The sequence below is a fragment of the Chanos chanos genome, chromosome 7 (assembly GCF_902362185.1).
Source record: "Chanos chanos chromosome 7, fChaCha1.1, whole genome shotgun sequence".
In the NCBI taxonomy this organism is placed as follows: domain Eukaryota; kingdom Metazoa; phylum Chordata; class Actinopteri; order Gonorynchiformes; family Chanidae; genus Chanos; species Chanos chanos.
The window spans coordinates 13537313-13560605 of NC_044501.1; the positions used below are offsets into that span (position 1 = coordinate 13537313).

General features: G+C 41.6%; 1 protein-coding gene across 1 annotated transcript; it reads left to right on the plus strand.

Annotated features, from left to right (window-relative positions):
- Window positions 1-17013: 17013 nt before the first annotated feature.
- dusp27 (dual specificity phosphatase 27) lies at window positions 17014-23082 on the plus strand. Its single transcript, XM_030778985.1, has 5 exons — window positions 17014-17129; window positions 17655-17812; window positions 18191-18422; window positions 18994-19211; window positions 20363-23082. The coding sequence occupies exons 1-5, from the start codon at window positions 17014-17016 to the stop codon at window positions 23080-23082; spliced, it is 3444 nt and encodes a 1147-aa protein (XP_030634845.1).
- The last annotated feature ends 211 nt before the right edge of the window (window positions 23083-23293 follow it).

A 23293-nucleotide genomic window follows, 5' to 3' on the forward strand; every position in this document is an offset into this window, starting at 1 on the left:
AAACATTAAACTGAACATGAGATATAAAACACCAACGAGTGGGGAGAAGGGCAGAACAGACACACAGAGTCCCACACACAAGGAACACACAAGTAACGGTGACACTAACATCTTTCCCACGGCCAGGGGGACTTGTGGCCCCAAAGCATGTTTACACTGTTTGAAAGAATTTAAGGTCTGTTTGATGTGTTTAATGTGAGATCTCCTTTTAAATGGCTTCAAATAGGAACGTGTTTTCTGAACTAATAAACCAAACTGTTTCAAAAGTAATCTCATTACACAACTTCTCACTAATAGCTGGACCATATTTATTATTATTATTATTATTATTATTATTATTATTATTATTATTATTATGTTTTTGATGGTTTGGGGGATTAGATTTTATGTCCAGGAATGTGTAATAAATTAATAGACAGATAGGGGCGTGGACATTTTTTTTACGTTAGTGTTCTTCTTCTTTTTGTTTTGTTTTTTCTTTTTGGTCTTAGCTAGATGTATGGATGTACTGTTTGGTTTCTCCATACATGAATTATTGAGCAAACAAGTAAAGCGCTTTATATGCTTAATATGTTGAAACACTGTACAGTCCCTCTGCAGATTATACCTCACAATCACAGGAATATAAAACTGTTAGGAGGGAAACCTTTATAACTGCTGTAGCACAGGTTAATTACTTCTGTGACAGCTGCAATATCATTCAAAGGTTTATAGTGTTTTTGCAATAAAAACAGTTTTGTGGCCAGTAGAGCTGATAAGTAACCAAAATAGCTGATGAGAGAAAACTGTTGCGTAAACACTGTGACGTCATTGCCAGTAAGATAACAGTAATGGGACAAGGCTCTGTTACTGGTCAGGACTTTAGTGCAGCGTTGGTATCATAGCTAACAGCAACTTGGATGGAGTCACTGGTCTGGAATCAGTTTGCACGCACTCCCCGCACTGGTTTTGATGTGGTAACATGGACCCTAGATCAGCAGTGGGGGGGAAAAAAGGGAAAATAAGGTGAGAAAAGAGGGATAAAGCGTTGCTGTTTGTTTGTGTCTCCAGCATGTCGCTGCGGGAGACATAATCCCTCTCACGAGGTTTGCCTCTGTTTGATTTTGGGTCCAATTCAATTTCCTACACTTCCTCTGAACACCAGTCATAAGACACACCAATGAGGGCCAGCACTGTGAAGCTCTTAGCTACAGGCTGCCACGATTCCGTGTGTGTGTGTGTATGTGTATGTCTGTGTGTGTGTATGTGTGTGTACATCTTTGAGAGTGTTTGTGTAGGTGTGTAAGAGTCTTAGTGTATATGTGTATATGTCCTTGTTTTATAGTTAGCGTGATAGTGATTTATAGTGCTTAGTAAGCTATAACCACAGTATGTGAGTTGAAGTTGTTCAAAATATAGGGTCTATTTGTGTGCAACACCTGATAGTTTGTTAGCACTGGATTTGGGTTGTTTAGCTGTACTCAGACCTTGACAAAAACACATATGGATTTTGAAAATATATAAAACACAATCTTAGATTGTTTGGTTTCTTGCTCACAAGTATGAATATTCAGCAGCAGTCATCAGGCTGTTTTTGTGTGGAAGCCTACACGTTTGAGTTCATGACCCCTTTCAAGCCGGGCCCCTTCCCCAGCAAGAATGTGTTGCCTTAAAACAGCTTAACATTGTTATTAGCATTAGTCCACGTGTCATAAGTAAGGGACTGAACCTGTTGGCATGACAACTGAAGGCTCGCGAACCATACAAAAAAAAATGTCTGTTCTGTATGAGGCCCAAATTAAATTCTGGAAATATAATCCTACATTCAAATTAACTGATAAAAACTATTTGAGATGTATACTAAACTATTAATATTTTTACATTTAAGACCACCCCTAATTTGTCGGGTATTAAAGAAACACCTCGGTCTGTCTTAATTGGGTTGAGTGGACAGTAGATGGCTGCCTTCAGGAAGAAACAAAGAGTTTGTGGATATTATATTTAAGCAAATTACAAGCACAGTAGTACAGCTGAGTGAGTACCTGTTACATTGTTAATGCAACATCAAACATATCTGTTCATTTTTTGTTTTGTTTAGTTTTTCAATTCAACAGGTTCCTGATGTGTTGTACCACTTTTTTTCCACAGTTGTCTAAATAAGTGGTTACTAAAATGAAAATCTTGTGTTCAGTTGTCTCCTTTTATTTATGTTTACTGAGAAAAAAAAGGTTTCCTGTGTCCTGTCTCTGATGTTCTGTTGCTCTCTCTGCTCACAGTGGAGATAGAGCCGCCCTTCAACCTGACCTATAAGCTGATGACTGTGAATGAAGATAAGGCGGTTCATAAGGCTCTGGTGTCCTGGCAACACCCCCTGGCCTCTGATGTCCAGCCTGGTCCGAACACCCTTGTTCACGAGCTCCGCTTCAGAGAGGTCTACGGGTCCAACAACTGGAGGGTAGGTGTTTATGTGTGTCAGTAAATGTCAGTCTCCCCCCAGTGTTTCTGTGCCTTCCACCTAGTACAGTAAAAAGATGGAGTTAAAGCCATATCAGGTCAACCACGTGAAGGGGAGATGAATTGTCCAAAGCAGTAGGACCAGAATCAGCTAAATCACCCTTATTACTGAAGCTGATCCTAGATCAGTAGCCAGAGACATAATGTGTCTGCTCCTATGGTGACATGTGTGTGGCTCCCCACGATCCACTCCATAGGTGAAAAGCCTGTTGCAAGAGCCTCATCTGGAGCTACTGGACCTGCCTGCAGGGACCTATGAGGTCATGGTGCGCTGCCGCTCCAAAGACAACAACATCTGGAGTAAATGGAGTTCTCCACTGCTCCTCACTGTCCCACCCAGACAAAGTCTTAGTCCAGGTATCTGTCTCTCTCACACACATACACACACACACACACACACAAAATGCAGGCGTCCACACAAACAAAGGTTCAAAGAGATGTTCACGTGTAGACTGAGATAGATTTTCATAACAAGCTTCTCAGACGTGACCCCTGCCTACGTCTCAGCCACGCGGGGACGTGTCACATGCTCCTTTGTTTTCTGCTGATAGCGTGTCTGTGCAAGAAGTCTGGCATTTGGCTTACGGGCGATGTTGCATTTCAAAGCAAAATACAGGTGACCTTAAAGCTCAACTGACAGAGGATGTTTTTGAGGAATAATGGGGTTTGACAATAAAAAATTTTTTTTTAAAAATTCCCAGTGCGGTATCAGCCAGTGAAGGCAAAAATAAGGTTCATGTCATTAAAAAGCGCATCAGATAAGGAACAGTTACTCACTGGTCGTTTTTATTCTGCAGATGACGCGTGTCATTTTGTTGGCGTTGCTCTGTAATAGGGGACTTGTAGTATAAAGTGAAGTTTAGAAAAGGATCTATATGTAATCACTCCCCATCGTTTGCCCCACTTCCTGTACAGGTGAGAGGAGTGTCAAATGAGGATGCTCCGCCAGTTACCGTGGTGATCGAAAGACACTGGCTGAGAAATTGTTATGCTTGACAAAAGTTACCAAGGGTTCTGTTGTCAGCTGCATGTGTGTGTGTGTGCTTCAGTTTCTGTGTTTGTGCCTTCGTGCCTTTCAAAGACACACCATGAAACTGTTTCATCATCCTGTCTATTCTTTAGTGAGGTGGGTTGTTTGAAAGGATGGACAAAAAGATAGATAGATAAATCAATATATATACCAGCAGCTACCTTGACAGACAAACAAACACAAAAAAAAGCATTCATGTTAGCACTCTTTTCTCTCTTTTTTTGTATTGTGGGTCTTTAAAAGACACTAAAGTTAATGGATGGATGTATTATTTTCTCTCTCTATACATGAAATAATGGAGAAAACATGTAAAGCGCTTTCAGTGCTTAGCGTGTGGAAACGCTGTTGGATCTCTTTACAGTCCTTTAGCAGATTATACCTCCCATGTGTACGTTATCACGGCCACAGTAAAAAAACAAAAACAAAACAACAGCAATAAAAAACAAAAAAAAAAACGCTCCCTGTAGGGAAACCTCTAATGACTGAAACATTGGTTAATTTCTCATATTAAAGCAGCAGTATAATATACACAGTCACAGAATTTGTGCTATAAAAACAAAATTGGAGCTTAGAGGGCTGACATTTAATTATATGTTTTAGGGGAATAGAGGTTTGTTATGCAAAAATGACTACTATCTACCAATAAGGCAGGAGGCAGGGAGGTGAGGCCCTGACTCTGATCAGGGGGCTGTTACAAAATCAGAAAGCAACACAGTCCTAACTGCTGTTTTAGGATCAGTCTTAATGCCTCACAGGCAGTGGTAAAGATTTAAGTGAGCAGATCTCAGACCAGTGGTGAGGTAGAAAAAGACAAAATAAGGAGAATGAAGCAGGAAGAACATGCGTCGCTGTGGGAGGCGCAATCCCTCTCACGAGGTTGTCGTCTGTTTGATTTTGGGTCCAATTCAATTTCCTATGCTTCCTCTGAACGCCAGTCATAAGACACACCAGTGAGGGCCAGCACCGTGGAGCTCTGAGTAACAGGGCCTCTCAACTGTGCGTGTGTGTGTGTGTGTGTGTGTGTGTGTTTATTCTCATTATATGGACCTATGTGTTACCCATGTTTATTCTTAAATTAGCATTTAAAAAAATATTTAAAGAGGGTTTCCACCACTGTTAATGGTTTGGTAAATCAACATCATCTTGAGAGAAAAGTTGATTTAAAAACGTGTGAGGTATCAACAAATGGCCTAGTTAACTTACAGTGTGACAAAGGGGTGGACTTCCCTCGGAGTTTGAAAGACGGCCATGACAAAAACACGTCTGGATTTTGGTCATACGAAAACATAAGAGTATAACAAAAGCTATGACTTTTTCTGTTCACTTTGAAAATATGCACATCGAGCAGCTGCTGATTGGCTCCTTTAGGGTTTAGAGTAGTTACTATGTTTAGAGTAGTCACTTTTAAGCAGAAATGTATTGTCTCAACAGAACTTAACATTGTTGTTAGCATTAGTTTATATGTCACAACTAGGAGACTGAAAGAGCACCTACACTAGATCAAAGGTACAGGAACTATGTATGATTTCATAATAATTCATAAAGTAATATGTACAAAGGTAATAAAATGAAAGCAATAACCACTTAGGAGAGTAGACCTAAGCTATATACTAATTTAAAACACATGACAAAAACACATTTAAAACACATGCTAAAGAACTGCCTTCTATGTTAAATGTGAGTAACTGACAAAATAGCATGAAAAACAGGCCTTCACAATAGTCACAATGGTATATTGTGATATTATCTCTGAGCAGATATTATTTCTGAGTGAATATTTCAAACACACCCTTTTGGTACAGGAAGAACAAGGCAATGTAATTCTAAAGGATTTTTGTGCATTAACTGTTTATTTGATTGATTGATGAACTGTCAAAATAATTTCGTCAACCGGTCTTCAGCAGTGGGCAGTCCGGTCGATTTCTTGGACGCCGGCAGGCCGTACATTCACTACTGCAGATCGCCAAGCATGGAGACCTTTACGTGCTGGTGGCATCCCCTTGACAACAGTTCCCATAGGAATGACGTGACCTACAGCCTCACATACACCATTGGGTAAGACCAGTTTTCGAAACTGGTTGGCTAATGTTGTTAAAGCGATGGCCCACCGTAGCCTATTGAAGTGATGGCCACAGACAAGTTTTAACACCACTAAATCTGAACAGAAATGCTAAGCTCACTGGATGATGCTCAGAAAAGTCCCTACACTTAGCTAATGACAGCTTCATAGCATCTATAAAACGTGCAACTGTTTTTCCTATGGTGGACTGTCACTCTAATGACAGGAGTCACCATGAGATTCCAACTGCCGCAATTTAGTCACAGCGGTTACAGATTTGAACCTCCAGCTTCGCTCAGTGGGCAATGGCACAAAACCACCTATTCTGTTTTGTTAAGCAGCCAGTTGTTCTCCATCCAATCAGAACAGAAGCATTAAGAGTCAGTGACAATGCTGTCATCCAATGAGAACAAAAGGCCGGGGCTTGTGCATGGTTTATAACATAGACCTAGTTTACATATATCTGAATGCATATGAAAGAGTTTAGTGGAGAAAGCAAAGCTGTTGTTTTATTTATTTATTTATCTTAACAGAATGTATATATGCCACACTGTCTAACACCGTTATGGTAGTGAATAGTGGTTAGGTTACTTTTAACACATGAGAGTTGAACTCATTGAATAATACATTAATTGAATTAATGGATATGCCTTCCATGATAGCTTCCCAAAAACAGATACGGAAGTGTCCAAAGTTACAACAAGACATTTCAACTACTTACCAATGTTATAACCCCAGACCCATTCAATGTACCCACATCAGAATTAGAACATTAACCTGTTGTGCTAGTTGTGAACAGCGAAATAACCATCCTGTGCTCTGTTTTTTTGTTGTACCAGTAAAGGGCCTGTTAAACAGTGTCCGGACTACATGACCGGCGGGCCAAATAGCTGTTACTTTGATAAGGCTCACACGGTCATCTGGGAGGTGTACTGCATGAATGTGACGGCCAGGAGCCAACGAGGCGTCTTCACCTCAAAGGAACACTGTCTTGACGTGGCTGACATAGGTGGGTAACAGTGTACGTCACTGTAAAAAAAAAACACAAGTGCGCGTGAGCGTGCGCACGCACGCATAGTTTTTTGATGGTCTCCTGTGTCTCATCACTTCTTTTGACAGCATTCCATTCTGTTCTGTGTGTCCTAAGTCTATCCCGCTGCTTCCTGTTTATACGAATCCTTGTCTTTTCCCCGTGCGTCTCCTGGTAGTCCGGTCAGTTCCCATTTGTCTGGCGTATCAGTCTCAGCTCTTCCTGTTTGCCTGGCGTGGCCCTTCACTCCTCACTTCAACTGTGCTATGTTCAAGGACAGGCTCCAAAATCACTCCTAAATAAACTCATTCGATCACATCTTTGGAATGGAGCCTGTTCCACAAGTAGGCAGCTCATGTTGAGAACAACTTGAGAGATTCTGAAGTTTCTAGATTATTTTCCTACACTTGCGTGACACACCTGATTCCAAGATTCAAGTGTTCCTCGGGATCTTGATGAACTGGCTCAGGTGTAAAGCTGAGGTAAACAAAAAAAAAACACTTTGGCTTTTCCAAGAACAATGTTTTCTGCCTCTGGCCTAGATTTGTCATAGTCTGTAACAACACAAATAACGCTGAAATAACTGTTGCATGGAAACATGATGAGTCATTAAACATCTTCCCTGTTTCTCTGAATTAAAAAGGCATACACATGCGGAGACTAGCCATTCACGCTCAAACTATTCAAGTTAATGGAAAGGCTGCCTTGACGTGGTTAAGTGTAGGCAATTCTCCAACTGAAAGAAAATTATGAAACAGGATATTATACCTGTTACCTTCACTGGTGTGCAACTTTGCAGACATTCTCCAAGTTCATATAAAGAGAGCAGTGGCACAAGCTACGTTTTCCAAAGGTGGTTGGTTACCTCCAGAATGCTTTGTCAAAATCTGAGAATTCTGTCTGCTGATCCTTCCTCCTCACCTCCACAGACAGCACTTTTGACCTTTGACATTGCCACCTTTTCGTTACCAAACATCACCATTGCTTTTCCTTTATTTTTGATGTTTTGGCACAGTTCTTAGCAAAAGTTTTGGCTTTGTTGATAATGTCGTAATGCATCATCTGATATTTCCTGTTGTGTGTCTCTGTCGTTCTGTTCACAGTTGAGATTGACCCGCCCTTCAATCTTACCTATATGCTAATGAACATGAGTGATGACGAATCAGGACGCACTGTGCTGGTATCCTGGCAGTACCCCATCGCATCTGAAGTCAACATAGGCTGGATCACCCTAGTGTATGAGCTCCGCTTCAGACAGGTGTCTGAGTCCAACAACTGGAAGGTGTGTGTGTGTGTGTAGGTGTGTGTGTGTGTGTGTAGGTGTGTACCCATCTACACTTTGTATGAATGTACACATTTGATCATTTGTTTCCACATGTGATGAGTTTGTGCTTTGAGTGGCAGTCACTGATGTTTTTAATATGTTTATTGAGATGTTTATTTATTTGTGTATTTAGTGATATCATTTATGTTTAATATGGAGATCAAAACAAAAAGAATGAGAACCTCACTGAAACCGCGTATACTGTGTTTGACTAATAATAAAAATAAGATTAGTGATCGCTGAAAACAGGATTTGAATTTCAGCAAAGGAAAACCTTCATTACCACAAGCTCACCATCATCGCTGCTGTGAGATCAGTAGGCAAGCAGGGTCTGCTCCAGTAACATGCCTTTAACCTTCCCATCAGGTGAAAGGCCTGCTACGGGAGCCACATCTGGAGCTACTGGACCTGCCTGCGGGGACCTATGAGGTCATGGTGCGCTGCCGCTCCAAAAACAACAACATCTGGAGTAAATGGAGTTCTCCACTGCTCCTCACTGTCCCACCCAGACAAAGCCCCAGTCCAGGCATGTCAAGTTACCCTTAAACACGCACGCATGCACACACACGCACATGCACTCACATACACACATATGCACATGCACATGTACACACACACACACACACACGCACGCACACATCCAAACACTCAGACTCACATATACACGCTGACATCCGTAAAAAAAACACCCTCACGTGCACATCTACACTTCAACTCTGCATCCAAAGCACTTATCCACACAAACACTCAGATACATACAGACACAAGGCTCAGTCTGAAAAACTGTCCATCCTTTGTCACACCACCAAAAACCCATTGTGTCAAGCTTGACTAATATTCACTTCATTCTGACACTGATTTAAGCACTGCAGTGACTTTGTGTCCTTGTTGCGGCTTTTATTGAATAGGAATGGATTAGAGCAGACTTTTTAGAGCAGAACCTGAATCAAGCATTCGCAGAAAATAACTTATTGCACAGTTTGTACTCTGCAGCACTAATAGTGTCCTTTACCACATGAGTTTATTGTTTGTATGACATATGGCGAGCCATACGTCAGCTGTACCACTGACCCTGTTGCCATTCTCACTGATTGGTCCCTGGAGTTGCACTGCTCACTACTGCTGAGTTTTTCATGTCAGATGTTCTGGAGTTGAGCGGTAGGAGTGCTCTCTGAAACGTGAGAGAGTATCCCACCCTCAGTCATCGTGTCAGTATCTGTATAGTTTACGAGTCCTTTAATGAAGCAACATAATGTCCAAAAATAGCAAGAAAAACAGCTGTAATGATTGTCAGGATGAATGTACATAAATGAATTCACTGGGCGGTAATGATGATGAGGCCCATTTGAGATGTGACTGATAGCTGCTATGGTAACACTGTTTTCTCTCTCTCTCTCTCTCTCTCTCTCTCTCTCTCTCCTCATTGAACAGCCCGTCTGCTGGCTCTGATCCTGGTGACAGGTGTGGGAATCATGACCTTCTTGATCATCGGATTCGGGGTCACTCCCCAGGGCAAAAGGTCCGCAGCAGCAAAACACACGTGCACAGACATGAACACGGCACATCAACTCTTACACATCAATCACACATATCTGTCATGTCAACGCAAACGGACGTCTTCAAACCGACTGACACCCTCACAGTTTAGACAAACACTGAGACCAACACGGGAACATGGGGAAATTATTTGTGAGCACATGGAGTTAACTGAATTTTGCACTGAATTGTTGGATGGCTGAGAGATGGTGGATTTGAATTAGTTTCTTGAAAGCACACAGGTGAATAAGACCTGGAACAGACACATAATTACCATGTGTAGGAGACCATTTAGCATGGTGACAATCAAAAATGTGAAATGCCTGATGTAATAGGACCTGTCGCTATAGTAACAAATGTTTTCATCAAGGATCACTGACATGCACATCAAAAGCCTTTGGCATTCTTCTAATGACTACAGCTGATAATGCTATATACCTTTTATCTTATAAAACATGCTTAGATTATTGATCAAACAACCCTTTGATGGTCTGGGGTTTTTTTTTTTCTTTTGTGGGCTTACCTATCTCAGTGAATTGCTGAGTGAAAATGAGGTATTCTGGCCTATTAACTTTGATGGACTAAGCAAAAGAAACCTCATTTCCCTAATGACACAGTCCACACTCATTGGAGCCCTAAACATTCCTGCCTTCTAACTGAAATAGCATGACATTCTATGTTTGAGGCACATGTGTGTGTGTGTGTGTATACCAGTATGAGCAAAACTCACTGAAGGGTTCTTTCATTTCCCGTGTCTCCTCAGGATTAAAGCGTTCCTTCTACCCCCCATCCCCAAACCGCTGATAAGAGGAATCGATCCCTTACTTTTGAAGGTAAAGGCTTTTATGTCTGCTAAATCCAGCACACACTCCTCAGACATGTTCAACACCAGCATCGTAGTGTATTTACCATTACCATTAACCTGCTCCTCAGAACAACCAGTACATCTAACTAACATTTTGTTTAACATAAATATATATCATATCAAATTCTCATTTACTTTTCTGACACCTGTTTTTCTGCACCCCTCCCCCCCCCACTCTCTCTCTCTCTCTCTCTCTCTCTCCTCTTCCCTCTTCTACAGAAGGGGAAGATAGATGAGATCAATAGGCACTTGTCCTCCTTCCACGGCTATAGGCCTCCACAGTACTGTGAGGAGTCCTGGACTCAGGTCAGTCTGGATGAGGACACATTCCCACAATGCACACCCCTCAGCCACCAGAGTGACCAGGAGGGCAAAACCACTCCCATCACACAGCGAGCTGCCTTTCCCGAGGCCCAGCAGCTCCTGCAGACCAACGACACGTCTGCCCCTTACTGCCAAGGACCTGCTGTCTATGATGAAGGCCCAGCCCCTTATTCTGACAGGCCCTTAGAGGTGGACCTTCCCACACAGAACCCAACATGGGTGTGGCCAGCCGCTAACCCAGGCCAACCTGAAATGGTGTCTTTCCCCGGCATGGACTACAGCATGATTCTAAACTCCACCCCCGCTTCCAGCTCGGTACCGCCCAACCCCCAGGATTTCTATACCTGTGTGAACGGGGTGGCTCCAAGCGGGACAGTGCATCTGGTCCCCTGCCTCCCAGACTTGCTAAAAAACTCCCCCAGTGCTCAACTCAAGGACGATCTTGAGGAGGGATCGGAGAAAAGCAGCCAATTGGCAGCTTTCCTGGAGAAACAGGCAGAGACATTGGCCAATGGATACCTGGTTAGTCCAGTGGAGGCAGACACAGAACAGAGTGAATTTGCTGTGCCTTTGCTGCCTCAGTCAACAGACAGAAACTAAGCATTTTACATACACAATACAACACACACACACACACACACATACACACACACACATACACAAAGGAGTTTATGGGCATGCAAGGACAGGCACACACTCAGAGTACATTTACACAATACCTTAACCTTCATGTCCACTCCTCTCTTCACAGACAAATCTATACATGCACACACACACACACACACACACACACACTTATCCTTCACCCACAGCCCACACAAAACATCATACACATGTGGTATGCACTCTAGATGAACAATATGCCTAATAGTGAAGATGAACGTCACTGAACTCAAGGATTCTCAGTTAGTTTGTTCCATTTTACATCTTCTCTAAACCCAACACAGATTGTTAATCTGTTTGTGTAAACCTAAGGTGCAGGCTGACCCTCGTGATGGAACAAACCTCTCTTCTCTTTGCCCCACCTCCCTCGTTGCCAAATGACAGTAAAACTGACTCATCCCAAATGTTGGGGAAATGTTATTACAACATTTTGGGGAAAGCTGTTCAAGTGTCAAAAACTAAGATTTAAGGACAAGACTGCTGACATACATGGTGATGACTCCTAATAATCCACTCACTTCTACCATTACAGGAGTGACCAAGCTAGTGTGGGGGTAAAAAAATAAATAAATAAATGAAAACAACGCAGTCCTACAGCACAGAATATAGAAGTCAGCTCTAAAAAAAAATGCTGTATGACAATGAAAAGAAGACTTTTTATGTGTACAATCCTCTCTCTCTCAGCGATTTAGGTGATATCCTTGAGTGACATTCAAAAAAAAAAAGAAAAAAAAAAACTTTAACCGCACCCACTCACTGTGACCTTACTGTGATCTTTTCCAGCTTTCGTTTAATTTCAAACCTTTGTTTATGTCATGTTATGAACAGAAATTCTTGGAGGCATCTCATATGCAGTAAGTCTGGTTGTACCTCATGAAAAGCAAAAAGCACTTAGAGCCACTCAAGAGGTGTCGGAGCGTTGGACCTTTGACTCAAGTAGACTGAGGCAGTGCAGCACACTAAATAAAAACCACTGTGGCTCTCAAACTTAGTGCTACAGTGAACAGTAATTTCAGAATGCAAGTGGTGAGCATACAATGATGTTGATGACAATGCAGTAAAGTTTATTTTAACTATCATACTTGATTGTCTCTTGAAGCGCTGGTTATTTCCAAGTGTGCAGTAGAGCAGGTGCTAGCATTCCCTTGTGGCAGCATATGAATTAATACAGTGGCTGTGTAGATTATTAGCCTAAATGAGCAAGATGTTAATGCTTTCTGATACAGCTTATACGTATTGATTTGGACGCATTTAATTTAGCCAAATTGCTAAGATGGCGCACAGTCTACAAGAATCGAGAAGAGAATGTCCAATTATTTGCTAAGAAGACATTAGTGGTCTGTAATGGGCTTGGCGTTTACAGCGGCTACTTGGAACACTATTTCTTTTTGCTAGTGGTTGGTTAGCAAAAGTGTGACAAGAGGCATTGTTGGCCAGCGCCTCGTTTGAGCTGAGAGCACTCTGTCGTTCTCACACGTTGATTGTTTATAGCTGCCGCGACTGTGTTACAGCACCTCTTCAGAAACTGCACAACTTCGACGATTTTTTTTTCTTTTTCTTCTTTTCTTTTCTTTTTTTTTTTTTGCCTGTTTTGTCAAAAGATGAGACACACTTGTAATGAGATAACACAGAAATCTTGCAAATAACTCTTAGTCTGTGCTGAAAAGTCCGTGACCCGTACAACTGGAATGCAGCCAGAATGCTTCCAGTGTAATGAAAGAATTGAAAGAGACGAGGAATGTTGCACAGGTAGCGCCCCCTAGTGACAGAATCCTCCAAATATTTAGATTCATCGTTCAGCAGAGTTCGTTGAAATTTTCAAAGAAAATACAAACGGATTTGTGGTTCAGTGACTTGCTGACAGTTAACTGATGGCTGTTTTTTAAGCAGAGACAAATTTTGGTTGTCTTTTGATGAGACTTAACATATAGACTCTTTTTACATAAAAAAAAACAATCCAGTCTTAAAAATTGTCCATGTCCATGATTTCACAGAGTTGTAACATTTAAATGTTTGGTTTTTTAATATATTGTCTTAGAATGAATCTGAGAATGTCATGAGACATGTGTTGTCAAATCTAATTGTAATCACACAGCCTCAAAACTGTGATATGAATTGTTATGACCCGTTATACCATGAATATTGAAGCATTCTTTACAGTTTAGCCCACATAGCTGAGGACTTACAAAACTATCATGAGTGCGGAGGAAAAAAAGCAGTTTTGTTGTTTTTATTTTCTTTTGTTTTGTTTTGAATTGGCTGAGGGCCAGTACCATGGGATCTCTTGATAGATAGTGTCTTAAAGAAGTACTAGTTACTTCAGTGTAACTACCACAACCTGGTGGGAGAATACTCTGTGTGTGTGTGTGTGTGTGTGTGTGTGTGTGTGTGTGTGTGTGTGTGTGTGTATGTGTGTGTGTGTGTGTGTGTGTGTGTGTGTGTGTGTGTTAAGAGAGAGACTGAAGCACTGTGTTATTTGTATACTGTGCCTGTGGGCACGTTTTGAAATTGTAGATTGTTGTGTCAATATAAACTTTGTTCTCTCTCTCTCTCTGTCTACTCTATATGGTAAAACTTGTTCTGTCTTTTAAGATTTTGTGCAGTGTTTCTCTGTGACATCGTTGTATTACTCTGTTGTGCTGCTTAGAGATGTCTGTGCCTTAATTGTGTGGGCTTCTCCTGTCTTCACAAATGTTCACACACACACACACACACGCACACATAAAATATTTTATATACAAATAACAGACAGAAATTTGAAGTGTACAAATGAGATAATACAGTTAAAGATGTGATTATATGTTTGTCATGTGTCACATATTTTTGCAACATGGACACAAACACACAGCTGGTCTTGTGAAGACGGGTACATAAATATCTGAACGTAAACTGTTTTTGTACATTGGAGTCTGTAGGGGTGAGTTATGTCCCCTGTTCTAAGCTTTGTCACCTGCTTGACGCACTTTCCCATGTAGTGAATAAAGCCAGCAGGCCTGCGGACCAGACTCAAAAAGACCTTTTCTCTGAAACAAACACACACACATACACACAGTGCTCGACATGTTTTGATATATAAATAGTTTTGTGTGAAATGGTTTAAGAAGAGTTCATGATGGACAAGTATGTGTTATGAAGTATTATCACCACCAGATGTCAGCATTCATCATAACACAACTGTTCTCAAAAAAACTCAACAGGCAGATGAACATTGGCTTATAAGCATATAGTTATAATGTTTCTCAGTTGAGTCTCAAATTAACCTGAAAAATGAAACATGTTATGCGTTTAACATCTGCTTATGAACACAGTCTCATTTAAAGAACACCTTTTCTATCATACTAGTCATATGTAAATGGTTATACAGACAGTCCGTGTTTCATACAGTTATCATTATTCCTTGAATTTAAGTTTAACCATGCACAAAAAATACAACTTAGCACGTGATTACATGTTGGTCTACCCAGAGGTATGATTTTTAATGTGTATTCACACACACGTATGCTCCATGGAGGTAAGCTTAAAATTCTACAGAGTTCTTCTTTCATATTTATTCATATTAATTCCTTTTCTATGGATGTCAGTGTGAACAGTCTCAGTAAACGAGACAAAAACACTGCAATTATTTCAGCGTAATTAGTCCCAGCAGGTTAAATAATGAACAAATTAAATTGGCCCTTGGTGCTCTGTTTTAAATGAGGGACAAAAGCCATTATAAATTTAATTAGACGCAGGGAATTGTGTTTTCTTATTGCTGCTGATAAAGCAGTTGGCTAGTACTAAACGTCAGGTTTATGAATTCATGGCATTTAACTAATCTACTGTGGGCAGTGTCTTGTGGAGATAATGTCTCCGTGTGCCCAGCTAATGTGGGAAGCAAACATTAGCATAAGAGGTTATCAGTATTGGGGATATTGGACCGTTGTTTCACTGTAAAAACACGTCTGTGAAGATAGGGATGAAAAGAAAGAAGGAGAAAGAGAGAGAGAGAGAAACACTCCTACCAGAGTTTTAGCATGTTGAATAGTAATTCAGGTCTAGTGACTGAACACATTCCATCCTATAAATAGAACCAGGCCACATTGTTAGCTGAGATAACCTATTTCTAATGACCAAATGACCCCCACCCCCCACACACATGCACACAACAACAACAAACACAAAGGGTCAAAGACAGTGCATGTAACTTAAACATAGGCATTCTACACACGCATTCTGTCTCATGAACTAATTAAGGTCATCGGAATGACTTGTTCTATGAGCCAGTTTTTCTTTAAAATGGAAGTAACGACAAGGCTAAAAAAGTTGACTAATATCATATAGATAATATAATATCACATAAATAATATAATATCATCTAAATAATATTACAATAAACATTGGAATTAGAGCACAGTCCCAAATTGAGGACATGATTCTCTATTCGTTACCATGCATGAAAAAAAAAGGCTTTTGACAGCTAAAGTACTGTCCCATGGGTCCTGCTCACCCTTGTGATGTCACTGTGGTTTCTGGTGTCAGAGGTGGGACTGAGGGGGATCTGTCAGTCATCAGCATGATTGGGACACTCTAACTTTAGGACCTTGTCTCAGCTGCTGTCTCTCTCTCTCTCTCTCTTTCTAAACGCCAGTGTCCTGGCCTGTGTGACAAACAACTATCGACTACGGTAAGGGAGGACTTTTTTTTTCTTGAATATTCTCTAACTTATCGAAGTCAATAGAGCTGTATAGAAGTATCAGTGATGAGTTTGAGATGTGAAGCTGGAGTTTTCTTCTCTATCATAGCACCTCTTTTTCTCTCGGGTCTGTCGCTTTCCCACTCCAGAAGGGTCCTAACAGCTGTCCTTGATGCTATATATAGACGCATAGACGTGTGAGGGAGCAGACTCTCAAACACACACAAAGTCACACACAGACACAGATTTGTGATTTTGTCTTCTGGCAGAGAGATGGATGTTTACATTTGTTTAGAGGTCTACATCTGATAGAAATTGCAAATTGTTGAATGAATTCCTTTAAGGAGATGCTGACAGATTTAAAATGGTGGCAAATGTTTACACCATGTTCGTGTGGGTTTCTTCTCAAACCCGGAGGCACCTCACACGCTGATGGATTGTTGAATTATCTAGGACACCCAAATATACTCTTTACATGCTTCAGTAAAGTATATTTTCTAATTATGTTTGCTCTGTGGTTGTGAAAATCAGTCACTTCATTTAAGGTTGATATTTGGATTTCTCTCCTGGTCGGCCTCTCAGCTATTAATAAAGCAACTTCATTGCAATTTTTAAAGCAACACAGTGTAACATGAACGTTGATTATTTTGTAATCTCATAATATATCAAAAAGTGTTTTTAAATTCTTTAAATACTTAAATAGCTCAATGTAAAACATGTTGTTATTGTTGGCAATGCAGACTGATAATACCATATTGCTTTACAGTGTATCTGAAATTTAAGATAAGATATACATTATAGTTTGTTGCCATGGATTCAGGTCTATTGTGGATCAGTTAGATACACATGAAATCAATGTCTTGTGCCCTGTTAAGTATGTCTTTATAAACATTATATGTCTGTGCCTCCATATCTGTGCATTAAATAGTGGGGTTTGTTTGTTTGTTTGTTTGTTTGTTTTATTAATGAATTTGGACAAATCCTTCTAACATTTAGATTAAGAGGCCAGGTTAGCCAATGGCATCCCCTACTGACAACAACACAGAGGGTGACCAGCAGGTCCCTGATGAAGATGAAGCCTCAGCTGTGAAAAATATCCAGTCCCACTATCTACGATGCCCTTCTCCCAGCAGGTGAATGTTTTGATTGGCTTGTCTCCAAAGTGTCTCCTTGCCTCCACTTATTATGGCATGTTTTGACATATTTATGACACTGCTGTCAACATGTTGTAAGAAATCCCTGGAAGTTTAGATCAGGGTTACCCAAATTCAGTCCTTTCTTGAAATAACTACTACGGTCGGTAGCTGGCGAGCGAACACACTTGTTTCCCATGTGAAAATCAGCTTCTAATTAAGAGTTTGGGGCAAAAGGAGCGCATCTTCAGCCATTCAGGACTGGATCCACATGTCACTTCCAATCATCTCTATGAATGTCCTTTCACAGTAAAATATTGTAGATTTTGATGCTGACCTCTCTCCTTTACACATCATTTCCTAAAAAATAAAAACAGATTAAAACGGACAACGATGTCACTAAACATGTACTGTGATGTCACCTCACCCAAGACTGTCTTTACCATTACACACACTATCGACTGCACTGCCTTCAGTATTACCCAATGATCCTTTGTCTTCACTCCCCCCACCCTCCCACTTCAGATACTCCACCCTGTCGGATCGCTTCTCCACCATCTCCGACAGGTTCTCCACCATCTCCGACAGGTTCTCCATGATCTCAGGGTCAGATGCTGAGAGCATCCTCATGGAGCCAATACACCTCTCTTCAGCAATTGCTGCTAAACAGATCATCAATGAAGGTGAGAAGGTGATTTAAAAGTTTTAAAGGCTCATTTAAAGGCTTCCATCGTGAGTCTGGGCTGAAACAATATCTAAATTACTATTTTGAACTCTTAATATATTGAAAGGTATGCAGATTATGGTGGCATAGTGAACATAAACAGAAGATTTTAATATTATGGTTAGCGGTGATAGTTTATAGCATTTTTCAACTGACCGGGATGTAAACCTTTATTGTTTCAATAAAAATCCAAAGTAGTGAAATGTATGAAGACCATCCTCTGTCACAGGCTAAACGCAGAAAGATCATTTTAAATGCTCTATAAATTTAAAAACTGTCGCCATTGTAAAAACTGTCGCCAGGCTCAGTCTTTTTTCGGCTCTTTCCTTTCCCTCAGAGCTTAAGCCCAAAGAGGTGAGAATACCACCCACCCCAGAGAGCATGCTGGAATCTGCTGAGCAGCTCATGGTTGAGGACCTGTACAATCGTGTCAAGGACATGATTGATGACCGCAGCCCCTACAACACACCTTGTGTGCTGGATATCCAGAGAGCTCTGATCCAGGATCGCTTGGAGGCCCCTTTTAACCCAGTAGATGAAGTTTGGCCCAACATCTTCATTGGAGAGCAGTGAGTCCCTCAATCTGACTGTAGGTGTTGTCACAATAATATCTATACAAGCCCTGGAGCTCAATAGAGAAATGTGGTATATTGATGTCTAGTACAATCCAGCACTTATAGTTTAGATATTCTGAAGATGTGTTCATTTGCATGTTTTTAGTTTGCCTGAGCTTTAATGGTAATTATTTTAGGGTAAATTATTTTGGAGTAAAACTATATTACATCCCTGTATGGGGGTCTTAGATTCTGATGTACGTGTATTGTGAGGATTTTACTTCCTGAAGGTACTTCAGATAATTTAACGCTCTGGATAGCTCAGATACTCAGCAGATGCTGAACTGATCAAAGATTAATTAGCTGTCAAATATTAAATAGAACTTGAAATCTTTCAAAAATCTTAAGCTCCCCCTAGCCATGATGGCATCTATTTTATTCCAAGGGCCAACACTCAATTACAAAATCTTCTGATGATTACAGGCAAAACAAAAAGAGGAATAAAATACTAAAATAACTTAGAAAGGCTCATAAAATAAGAAAGAGCAGAATTCACGCATCCCATCTCTTGACCATCGTCCTGCAGGTCAGTGGCTGTGAACAAAGGTCGTCTGAAACGTCTTGGTATCACTCACGTCCTCAATGCTGCCCATGGGACTGGTGTTTACACAGGCGAAGTGTTCTACGCCGGCATGAACATCACATATATGGGCATAGAGGTGGATGACTTCCCCGAAGCTGACATTTCACCCCACTTCCGTACAGCCGCCGAATTTTTGGATGAGGCTTTGCTGACTCATAAGGGTGAGTGCGAGTTGGAAAAGAGGGCAGGACATCTTGGTCAAACTCACTCTCTGTGTATGGAAATTTTGTACTTCTGCTGCAACACACAAGAGCCCAAGACACAGTTTGTTGACATTAAAATGAATATGCTACTCAAATCTTATGAAGAAGAATCACTGGACTGCCAAACATGGTTCAATTAGATAAGGCAGCGTCAAAAATTTACTCTACATTGAGATGACCTAAATTATAGTTTTACCACATCCAATACATATACTATATTTTTATTTGAGATGAATGATCACTCATTTAGTCAGTGACACATTTAGACAAGAGTTTCGGTGGAAATGCACTGAGTGTTTAGTAGTTAATGAGAATACACAGATACCCCATTTCAAAACTCTAAAATAGCAACCACTCCTCATCTCCTCTCCTTCATGAGTGAGGCTCTAAATATGGACTGAATGAGTGAAAGCAAGCTGACAACAGCTCAATAAAGGCCACTTATACCTACACACATTTTAAGAAGATTTGTGTGAGGGGAAAGTCCACAAGGAGAGGAGATATATTTGGAATATAGAAAGTGCGATGATCATAATTGACTGAACTCATCGACTGAATCGACTGAAGTGAATCTAAAATTAAGCACAGTTTGCCCCCTCAACCGAGTGTACTTGAGGACTCATCTAGTGAGAGAGGTTGTTTGTGATGCAGTGGTGGTGAAACCTCAGAGACTAAGACAAAGGTACTCATGCTCTGAATCATGTGCAGACCAAACACAGAAAATGTAGAGGCCATTGCGAGTGACTGGAAAACCCTTTCAGATGCACAGAAACTAACATTCTGAGATCAGCTTCTCCCACTGGCAAAGAAAACAAAAGAATAATTCCATTCTTACTAACTGGTTTGTAAAGGTGGTCTACAAACGACACCAATAACATTATAGTCAAAATGAGGTAATGTTTTGTTATTATATAAGGCGCATGATTTCTACAATGTCTTTTAGATCATTGTTCCAGCAGGATTACAACATAAAATTGATACGATATGAGTTTTCACATCAGCATTAAACATACAGCATAATAAGATAAATGCCGTAATGCCATGAATGAAGATCAAAAGAATACATTCATTATGAACTGATGCCTCTATGTCTGTGTTTCTTCACACAGGCAAGGTTTTGGTAGATTCCATGATGGGTGTGAGTCGCTCAGCAGTGTTGGTTGCCGCCTACCTTATGATCTTCCATAACATGTCCATTATGGAGGCATTGATGGAAATTAGGAAGAAGCGTCCCATAAACCCCAATGAGGGCTTTCTGAAGCAGCTGAGGGAACTCAATGAGACCCTTATGGAGGAGCGTGATGAGGACGATGATGAGACTCTTAGCCAGTGCTCTGTGATCGACACCCGCCTCCTCCAGGAGGAGGAGGAGAGCATGCTTGGAGTTAAGGCGAATTCTATCATGGTAGAGGAGGAGGAGGACAGTGCCAGTGTATTAAGTAGTGTGGCCTCTTCTGCTGCAGCTGCTGCACTGAAAGCAGGCATTATAGGTGGTCCAAATGGACCTGACCAAAGGATAACTGCAGAAGACCCTGCTCTGCCTGGGAAAAGAGGAGAGGATGAGGATGAAGATGATGTGGATAGCATGATCCGGGAGTGGCAGAAGCGCAACGAGAAGTACCAGAATGAAGACTGGTGGGAGGCTCAGCTGATGTGCGATGAAGACGGCAACGAATCACTTCAAGACGATGGTAAGCAGCCACGGCGACCTGAGGATCTGGAGAGCGTGACTAGTGAGGATGTGAGGATGGTAAAGGAACGGCTGAAGCGTCGCCCACGGCGTGCTCCCTCGGATTCCATGTCTACAGCGAGTTGCAGTAGCTATAGTGACCTGTGGAAACAGCGTCTCAAAGAAATCGAAGAACAAGCTGCTGCACGATACCGTCGCAAGGAAAACGACGATGATACAAATAGCGAGGCAAGCGCAAAGAAGATAGATGATGAGCTAGAAAGCATACTCTCAGATTCCACTTCCATGTACAATTTCTGCTCAAAAAACAAAGAAAAACTCACCCCTTTAGAACGATGGAAGATTAAGAGGATCCAGTTTGGCTGGAACAAGAAAGAAGCAGAGGGGGAGAAGGGTAACAGGGAGCAGAAGGAGGGTGAGGCTGAGACACCTACTCCAGCCTTAGAGGATGTGAATTTAACAGCCTATCAAAGCTGGAAACTGAAACAGCAAAAGAAATTCGGTGGCGAGGAGAATAAGGATGAGATTGTCGAACTGAGTCGGGGAGAAGACTCTGCCACGATCCGGCGGAGACAGCGACGTGAGGAAGTCCTGGAACGCTCAAAGAAAACTCTGGAGGAGAGCCAATCGGTGTGTGGCTGGGAAACAGAGAGCGCACTCAGTGGTAGCATCCCGCTCTCTGCCTTCTGTGCTGGAGCTTTCCCCGCACCAAGTGTTGCTAGTGATGACAACATGTCCATGTTGAGCGGTCGGTCATTTGTCATGTCTCAAGCCCGGAGTCTGCGGTCACAGCCTCCAGGTACACCACAGCTCCCTGAGATACCTGTACCTCCTCTACAAGGTCCCAACGGAGAGCCTATGGTGAACATAGCAAACATCCAGAACTGGATTGCCAATGTGGTTTCAGAGACTCTTATGCAGAAGCAAGAAGAGATGATGATGGCAAGGAGCTTGCCTCCATCAAAAGCAGGCTCTGTGTTTAGCTTTGGTGGTGGGTCGAGCATTGGCCCTGGGCGAAACCTGGAGGACGATAAGGTCTCAGTGCTGAGTGGATCATCATACTCCAGTTCTCTGTCTCGTGGCAGAGCTGAGTCTGTGCTCTCTGCAGGACGTGCGTCAAACCTCTCTGGAATCTCTGGCCTTGGCTCACGCAAGAGCAAAATCACGACAACCAGTGTCCCCTTGTACAGCCTCTTCGAAGATCAGGTAAACCTGGACAAACTCAACTCCATTGACAAAGAAATAAAGTCAGGGATGAAGGATAAAATGGATGCTTACAAAATGAAAAAGATTACAGAGGACAACAAACGCAGCACCCTCTTCAAGAAGAAGAAAAAGGAGGAGGATGAAGAAGACGACGAGGGTGAGAGCGGTTTAGGGAAATCAGAAACTGCATCAAAAGGACACAACCCCATCAATTCTTCAAGCACAAATACTAATGAACGCCCAAAATTCCAAAGAGATTTTGGTCTTTCAGGAAGACTCAACCTGCCGGCTTCAGCACGTAACACTAACAGCAGCATTGATGAATGGCTTAGAAATGTAAGACCACCCTCTAGCAAGCCTGGATCTTATGATGAAGATACAACTGAACCTCGAGTCCCCAGGACAACGTACAGCCCTCCTCAAGAATCTTCTGAGTATGATTTTAACAGTCGAAGAACATCCCTGAATGCAGAGGAAAGTGAAGAGGAGGATTATATCAGTGCAAGGAGATTTTCCTCTAGGTACCGTGCTGACCTTGACGCTGACTCAAGTAGGGATGCAAGCCCAGAACCCCAATATCGATCAAGACGTTCACCTCTGGGAGCAGAAGCCTCTTTCAATGGCTTTTCAGAACTTAGCAGCAATAGAACTGGAAGGTCGTATGGTAGAGAAGAAGGAGATGAGGAAAGCAACTACCAGGAGTACTCTGCAAAACGGAAGTTTACTCAGTATTCCCGATATGAGGATAATGAGATGGAGGGGAGAAGCCAAACCAGGCAAGACAACAAGGACGAAGAAGACGTGTCTGCTTTCATCAGTCGGATAAGGCAGAAGTCAAGAGCACGTGTAGAGGAAGAATTTGAGGAAGATGATGTCATTGCTGCATGGAGGAAGCAAGAGGAGTCAAAGTCACACAAAAGATATGACTCTTAAAATTCACCTCAGCCCACTGACTAGAATTTGCTGCAGTCACACTACAAACTTAACCTTAACACTAACAGGGTGACTTACAGTTTCCACAGATATAGTGTGCACTCTGTTTATCTTTTCAGTGAAAATATGAACTGAAGGGCTTTAGGGATAGATAAGATGACCAGGGGCATGCAAGACTGGGTTTTGTTGTTTTGTTTTGTTTTGTTTTTCG